This window comes from Formica exsecta, unplaced genomic scaffold, assembly GCF_003651465.1.
Source record: "Formica exsecta isolate Colony F162 unplaced genomic scaffold, ASM365146v1 scaffold96, whole genome shotgun sequence".
In the NCBI taxonomy this organism is placed as follows: Eukaryota; Metazoa; Arthropoda; class Insecta; order Hymenoptera; family Formicidae; genus Formica; species Formica exsecta.
This window is the reverse complement of record NW_021853724.1, coordinates 651,726-659,499: the sequence shown is the minus strand read 5'-3', so window position 1 is coordinate 659,499 and position 7,774 is coordinate 651,726. Positions and strand designations below refer to the sequence as shown.

The 7,774-nt window shown below is 30.1% G+C and overlaps 3 protein-coding genes across 4 annotated transcripts in view; 2 read left to right on the top strand and 1 right to left on the bottom strand.

The window, feature by feature from the left end:
• The window catches only part of LOC115245355, a 30,356-nt gene extending 27,698 nt beyond the window's left edge, over positions 1–2,658 (top strand). For both annotated transcript variants that reach the window (XM_029823642.1, XM_029823643.1), the window contains exons 6-7: positions 679–897; positions 1,299–2,658. In XM_029823642.1, the coding sequence (XP_029679502.1) occupies positions 679–897; positions 1,299–1,379 (300 nt within the window). In that variant the 3' untranslated portion in view covers positions 1,380–2,658. The remainder of the gene's footprint in view (positions 1–678; positions 898–1,298) is intronic.
• Positions 2,659–2,736: 78 nt separating this feature from the next.
• Positions 2,737–4,635, bottom strand: LOC115245376 (ADP-ribosylation factor-like protein 3). The gene is made up of 4 exons (XM_029823661.1): positions 4,544–4,635; positions 3,573–3,701; positions 3,320–3,451; positions 2,737–2,778 (listed from the first exon to the last, which is right to left on the bottom strand). Exons 1-4 carry the CDS (start codon positions 4,544–4,546, stop codon positions 2,737–2,739), a joined length of 306 nt encoding a protein of 101 aa, XP_029679521.1. The 5' UTR covers positions 4,547–4,635.
• Positions 4,572–7,774, top strand: part of LOC115245357 (RCC1 domain-containing protein 1) — a 3,885-nt gene continuing 682 nt past the window's right edge. Inside the window, exons 1-4 of the mRNA XM_029823645.1 lie at positions 4,572–4,791; positions 6,690–6,932; positions 7,007–7,197; positions 7,294–7,423. Coding sequence (XP_029679505.1) covers positions 6,694–6,932; positions 7,007–7,197; positions 7,294–7,423 — 560 coding nt within the window. The 5' untranslated portion in view covers positions 4,572–4,791; positions 6,690–6,693. The remainder of the gene's footprint in view (positions 4,792–6,689; positions 6,933–7,006; positions 7,198–7,293; positions 7,424–7,774) is intronic.

Sequence of the window (7,774 nt, the reverse complement as noted above, 5' to 3'; positions counted from 1 at the left end):
ATATTAGAATACTTTTTATAAAAATATAATTTTTATATAAAAAAAGAGTAAAGATAGAATATCAGAATATCTTAAACATCAATGTAATATTAAAGTCATAAATCTCTTGTTTAATCGTGATCATGTACTTGTATATGTATATATTAGGTATCAATAGAATACTTTTTATAAAAATATAATTTTTATATAAAAAAAGAGTAATACTGTATAGATAGAATATCTTAAACATCAATGTAATATTAAAGTCATAAATCTCTTGTTTAATCGTGATCATGTACTTGTATATGTATATACACGTATATTAGGTATCACTTAAAGACCATCCATTAAGTACATAGTATTATTCCTTGCTAAAAAATGAGTCGAAAAGTTCTGAATTATTCTTTTCTATAACACTTAATAAAGGAGTAATTATTGAGTAAAGTCAGGCCAATCAGTACCTTTAGCCGGGCGCGCGGCTAAAGATCGGCACTGATTGGCTTGACTTTACTCAATAATTACTCCTTTATTAAGTGTTATAGAAAAAAATGATTGAGAATTTTTCGATTCATTTTTTGGTAAGGAATAATGCTATGTATTTAGTGGGCTGTCTTTAAGTGACATGTTGTATATTGCACCTTAACTTATCTCAAATTAAATTTTGATGATTTTTTAAGAGCATACATCATTTATTTTCAGGCGTATCGAGCATATAAATGGGCGACAAAAGTGCCGCATTGTGCTAGTCAAATCTTGTGTACTATAAACGAGAAGAGTCAGCAGGACGACAAGGAATCACGCCTACGTAGTGGCCTGCTGATGACAGCGAGTTTCCCTGCTGCTTGGGCAGTCAGTAACAAGTTAGGAATCAATTTCTGGTCACTCTACGGAGTCATCATGGAGCGCGAGGGATGCATTGTGAGTAAACTATATAATTAATAGAGAGAAAATGCAGAAGATGTGATTTTAATAGAAGAGAGTTATTTTAAATTATAATAAATTTTTTTAAACTTATATTTTTTAATTAAGATATATATAATTTGTTCTCAAGGTCAAATTAATGACACCACCTTATGTCCTCCTCGAAACCCTACAACTTTTGTATAAAACATTTTTTTCCATCTTGCTTACTTTACGAGATATTATATATTAAAATGACTCACCCTGTATATCTAGAAAAGAGTTTGAAGGTAGTTAATAACGATCATAAAATAATAATTATTTTGATAATAAAAAATATTTGTATTAGTTGATTCCTCTCGCCTTGTCTCTATTCTAAATAGCAAGAAGTTAATCTGAAACTTTTATTCTATTTTCAGAGTAAATACCCAGCGGATTGCACTGTTTTCCACGAAGAAGAGATCAGAGCGACTACCGAAAATATTCATAACGAGCTTTGAGCTTAACTCGCTAATAGCCTGTGAAAGATATTGGCTATTAAGTCACCTCTAGACTAGAAAGACGTGCCGCGAAGCCGTGTGTGTTCTCTACCATCCACACTCTTTAACGTATTTATTGCACAAAAAAATTGCGCTCAATAATATTAGGCTGGCGCTAGATTGCGACAATTGATTCAATAGAAATAATTAAACTGTCAAGGACTATTTCTTCTTTATATGTACATATAAGCAAAAACGCTATATAAAACGTCAATCTTAAATACTAAATTTTAATAAAACATAACTCTAAGCGACACAGACATTAAAAGACGTTATGAAGATGTATAGAAAACATCCTTATTTTATGGATATCTAATATGATGGATGTTTTTAAGATATTTTCGTATTATTTGAATAAGTTTATGTTCTGCAAAGCAAGATTCTGCGAAAGCATGTATATGCATAGTATATGCAAAACGTCGATAATTAATCAGACAATTTAAGAAATAAATACTACATGTGTAGTTAAGAATATTTAAGAAGATCCATCAAGTTTTATGTATGTATATATACTTTTTGTGTATCATTGGAATTCAAAATTAATTATTAATAATATATCACATTTTGTGACATAGAATTGCAAGTAAATCTTATGATCTTATGCTGCGTTATATTTATATGAACAGATAGATTTTAATCATCTCTAATTAAAAGCCATTGAGTTGACAACATTATTCGTTTTTCTCTTAATTGCTTATGTAGTATTTGTTACTTAAGATAAAGGAAAGTGCACTCGCATGGACCTCCTCATACGTATTACGCTTTAGCGCGTCTCTTTCGCGAGTGCAATAATATGTGGTGCTCAAAAGTCTCTACCCTATTTATAGGCATAAATGTCATGTTAATAATTGTATCCACGAATACACATATCGCGTCTTTCCTCCTGTTTCATCTCTTTATTATTCTTTACTATAGATAAATCTATAAAAATTCTAATATATAATTAAAACAGCAAGAAGGCACATTTCCCTTTGCAATACGCTCGCTGTTATGGACGGCGACTCTTCCTTTTATGTGAAAAATAGAACCTCTCGAGTCCGGCTGATGACGAGCGGCTCGTTCCAACGTGGAACGGAAGTCCTACGACTGGATACATACGACAACAAGTTCGTAAGAACTCAAGCTGCGGTATTCGGACGTTCGTAGCGAATCCACAAACAACAGTGTTCTCAGTAATATTTTTTGTAAATAGTAGCTAAAAGATAAAAATAAAGATCATGTGTGTGAAATGTAAAATGGAGAGAGGTGTAAGTCTGCTTTCTTTCGTGCGCCCTAATGTGGAATGTACGCGTCGATCGAGTTTTCCACGGCGTGCTTATTACTTCTTCTTAATGTTCTTGCACGCCCACTCTAAGCCTTCCTGAGGAATAAAAAAGAATTTATTTTTTACAGATTTGTAGGACGAAAAAAACGATCTTTTTATGAAAAAAAACAAACAAAAACAACAAGCCTCGTTTTCTTTTCAAAATTTTGTTTTTCTCAGATATTTAATATCTTCATATTTTGATTACTGCAAATTGATTTTCCATTATTTTTAACTTTTTAAATAATAAATTTAAATTAACCCATTATTATTTTAAATGTAACTTGCATTTCAATTGGCTATATAATTATGTAATTATTATTTTTAATTAGGTACATTCTCCAAAAACAAATCAAAATTGAACTTGAATAAATTGTATTTATTGTAGATACAAAAACACAATTTGTAATTTTTTTAAATGTGCTTTAGTTAATATTTCAAATAATATTTTGAATATTACTTTAATCGTAATTTGTTGCAAAAGTCTAATTAATCTATTAAAATTACTTTTGAAAAAAAATTAATTAAAAATATAAGTTATATATAATATTTATAATTACAACTTGAAAATTTTGGAAAATAATGCGAAGAAACTTACAAGTACATCCGTGTTCTCGAAATAATTTCGCCAATAAGGTCGAATTTTTCGAGCTCCGCCAATATCCCAAACGTTTAATTTGAAACCTTCGCTCTGGACGCTTTTTATATTAAAACCTTGTGTTGGAGTAACCTTGAGAAAATTAATTAAAACCATATCTATATTGCATAATTTGTCATATTTTGAACGTTTAACTCTCACTTTATCACAATCTAACCTAACACGTTTTCAAGTGTTAAGAGGAGAAACTTACCTGCGTGATATCCTCACTAGCCAAAGATTTCAAGATAGTCGTCTTTCCGGCATTGTCGAGGCCCAACAGTAATAATCGTAATTCTTTATCAGGATTTGATCGCAATTTCCGTAAAATAGCAAGCAGACCCTGACATCGAATATCAATTATTTGTGCAACTAATTGTAATATATTGTGTAGAACATGTTTTTTTTTTAATTACAGCATGTTACGTACGCGCGTTTTACGTTGCAATATAATTACTGATAAATGTATTATTTATTTCTCATAGTAAATTAACTTAAATTAAACTTTTTTTTTCTCTATAGCAATTATATATGACGTTATACTATACATTATTATAAAATTTTATATCGTAAAATACACAAATATCTGCTTTAAATAAATAAATAAAATAAATTTATATTATATATGATGTGTATGTGTGTATCATTTTTTACAAAAAAAATGCAAAATTACATTTTTTGTCAAACTGTCTAATTAGCTTGATTTTCTAATTAATAATTTTGCAATTGCAAGAAAGAAATTACATGTTTGTATGTATCAATAATTTGTATTACGCGCGCGATCAACAGTGCTACAATCATAAGAAATCTCCCCAAAGTAATTCCCTTTCAAAGGGATGGGTAAAAAAGTATGGCGATGAAGACATAATCTGTATCATCTCAAGTGCATAGAAAGTGTATAGAAATATATATGTGTTCAATATACAGAAAAATATAGGTGAACCCTTACATCATAAGATGACAGAATCATCTTTTTAATGAAAAATTTTACAATTTGTAAGAAAGTTTTTATATAACGCTTTATACAAATGCATTTCAGGATATATTGTGATTGGTGTGGAATCCTCGTAGGTTATAGATTATTTTGATTACTTCGTGCATTCAAGAGTATAAAAGGCAGTGGCAAAAACAAAAAAAGAGTGCATAATACTGTGCATTTGCATTTAATTCACGTGACATTTTTACCATCTTGTTGTTATTTCAGGTACTCGAACGAAGACGTGTTAACGATTTGCTGTAATATATCGACTACTTCGACTAGAAAATGTTATGTTGTTTTTCTGGTATCCAAGGAAGATAGTGACATCTACATACTCTGACGTTGCTCTGGTGTTACATGGTGATCAGCGCATCTGATATAGATAAGTGAAGCTGCTATTTCGTTACCATGTGCGAATAATGACATTATTACTGCTCTTGTAAAACAACAATAGGTAAATTACAATTTGTTACCTATATAGGGTATTTCAAGACCTATGGGACAAACTTCAGAGGATGATAAATCTCATCAATTTTTATTTTTTATCAAGAATCAATTTTTATCAAGAAATCAAAATCTTTGTCCTGACGGAGCTACGCATCCCTACGCATTCAGACCATTTGTGAAGTAATTGATCGCGCGACAGTATTGAACGATAGACTAACAATATTAATAATAAAATCCACGTCCTTTAATTTTGTTTTTGCTTTTTTCGTTATTTTTTTTTATTTTGTTTAAAGGATGTAAACTAATATATATTATTTAAAAGATGTGAAGTAGTGTATATATATATTATTTTGTTGTATTACGCTAACAATAAATGTTATCGTGTGACCGATTGCCTATCTCACAGGCGCTTCGACCACGAAGTAAAGCCCTTTAAGGATGTCGAAAAATATGGGTTTCTTAATAAAAATTGATTCTCTTGATGAAACCTATTACCTCTTAAATTTGTCACATATTTCTTTTGATTTAAAAAAATATTTTTTTAATTCATGTTATTTTTTTTTCAATAACTGGATAATTTATAATTTCATTAATTATTTAAATTTTTGATTAGAAATAAAATGTGATTTTTATAATAATAAACTAAAAAATTAAATATAAATAATATTAATATAAATAATTATATTAAATGCTATCGAAAATTTTCCGGACTTACTTTATAAAAAATGTTAGGTATACCTTATTTACAATTTGTCTCCATCCCCTTTCATCTCCTTGTGACCTTTACATATCCCAGCGCTTCTACCATGCTTCAAATTTTTCCTAGAAATTTTTTTGCTGTAGCGTGTGAAGCATCCTCTGCGATTCGGTCTCGATCTCTTGTATCATTTTGAAATGTCGCCCTTTGAGCTTATGTTTCATTTTTGGGAACAAAAAGAAGTCACAAGGGGCTAAATCTGGCAACGGTCCTCACGAACGATTTTTGCAATTTTTTCAACATTTTCAGGGGTTGTGCTAGTGCGCGGCCGTCCTGTGTGCTTGTCGTGTTCGACCAACATTTTGATCAAAGTTTTGTGTCAAACTCGAAAAATCGGCCACCGAGACTCTACGCTCTAAATCGTACACAATGTTTCGAGTGGCATGCACGCTTCAAAAAGGGCCGAATGTTGGTCGAAGACGACAAGCACATAGGACGGCTGCGCACCAGCATAACCCCCGAAAATGTTGAAAAAAATTGTAAAAATCGTTCGTAAGGACCGTCGCCAGATTTAGTCCCTTGTGACTTCTTTTTGTTTCCAAAAATGAAACTGAAGCTCAAAAGGCGACATTTTCGGTACAAGAGATCGAGACCGAATCGCAGAGGCTGTTTCACACACTAAAAAATTTTCAGAGGAAATTTGAAGCATGGCAGAAGCGCTAGGGTGGCTCTATAAAGTCACAAGGAGACTACTTCGAAAAGGATGAAGGCAAATTGTAAATAAGGTAAGCCTAACATTTTTATAGAATAAGTCCGGAAAATTTTCGATAGTATCTCGTACATATTATATAATTTGGAAAATACAACAAATAACATAATATAAATTAATTAAAACATAAAAATAACATAATAATTACCTAACTATTATTCTATTTCATACAAGTTAAAATCGATTCCACAGAGCAATTCAATATTAAATAATAGATCGGTCCTGATAAAGTCTGTGACATTCAATAAACTAATGTTTATGCGTTACAGTATTTCTTTATATCAATAATTTAATAATTCATTGAAAATATATATCGTACAGTTATCATATAGAGCATAGGGATACCCTTATGCGACTAGTAAAGAGTGGGCGAGCGGACATTCAAATACCTGAATATTTGTCGAGCTTTATTATGTATTTACTATATATTTATTCACAGAAATATGCCAGTGTATTATACCGGTTTAAATGCCAGTCCGCTCTTTTCCAATCAGGATGGAATTATCACATCAATAGCACATTTGACTCAGATTCCATTTGCTGGAGTCACAGATATTGAGATTAGTTGGAATTATTTTCTTTTCTGGCAGGATACAAAATTATATATTACTGGAAAAATCAGTGATAACAATGATAAAAATAATCCTCGTTTAATTCAAATTCCAGAGGAATCATCAGGAAGGTAATAAACACAAAGTATCATTATTTTTTTTATTAATAATTTTTTTCCTTACATATTTTATTCTCTTTGTTCAGTTGTAAAATAGCTATTCCTGGTCGAGAAAGTGTAATTATTTTATCAACACATAATGAAATCTGGAAATATAAAGTATATGATGACTCTTGGCAAAAAGTGACACCTTTTATTCCCAGCAATGATAATACACTGCCTGAATATGCCATCAAGTTATCACAAGCAGGATGTACAGTAGTTCTAACTAATTTAGGTAAATCAAGTATTATTCCATTATTTCATTAAATCCAGTATCATGCCATTAAATATATATTTTTACAAAAACTTTCTAAATTTTTTATTTGTTAAGGACGTGTATTTAATGCTCCACTTTTGGTTAAAATGCCAAAAAGAGTCAAGTTCGTTGATCTTGTCTGCGGTTATGATCATACCATTTTATTAGCAGAGAATGGTGATGTTTACTCAATGGGGATGGGAATGTACGTAATGTTGCAGTTACATATTATACGCGCGAATTATTGAAAAATATTTAAGATTCCAAAAACTCACTTCTCAATTTTCAAAATTTCAGATAACATTTTCACACAAAAAAAAAATTGTATACAAAAACTATATAATATTCAAAATAATACATTTTAAATATTATTTCGATTAAATTTTATTTGTGACAAGAAGACCTCCACGTAAATTTTCATAAAATTTGTGAAAATGTTATCTTTAAACCAGAAAATATACGAAGCCTTTTTATCGTAAACAAGTTTATATCAGAATAATAAAATATAATTTTTAAATATAAAATATATAAAATATATTTTAAAATATATTTTAAA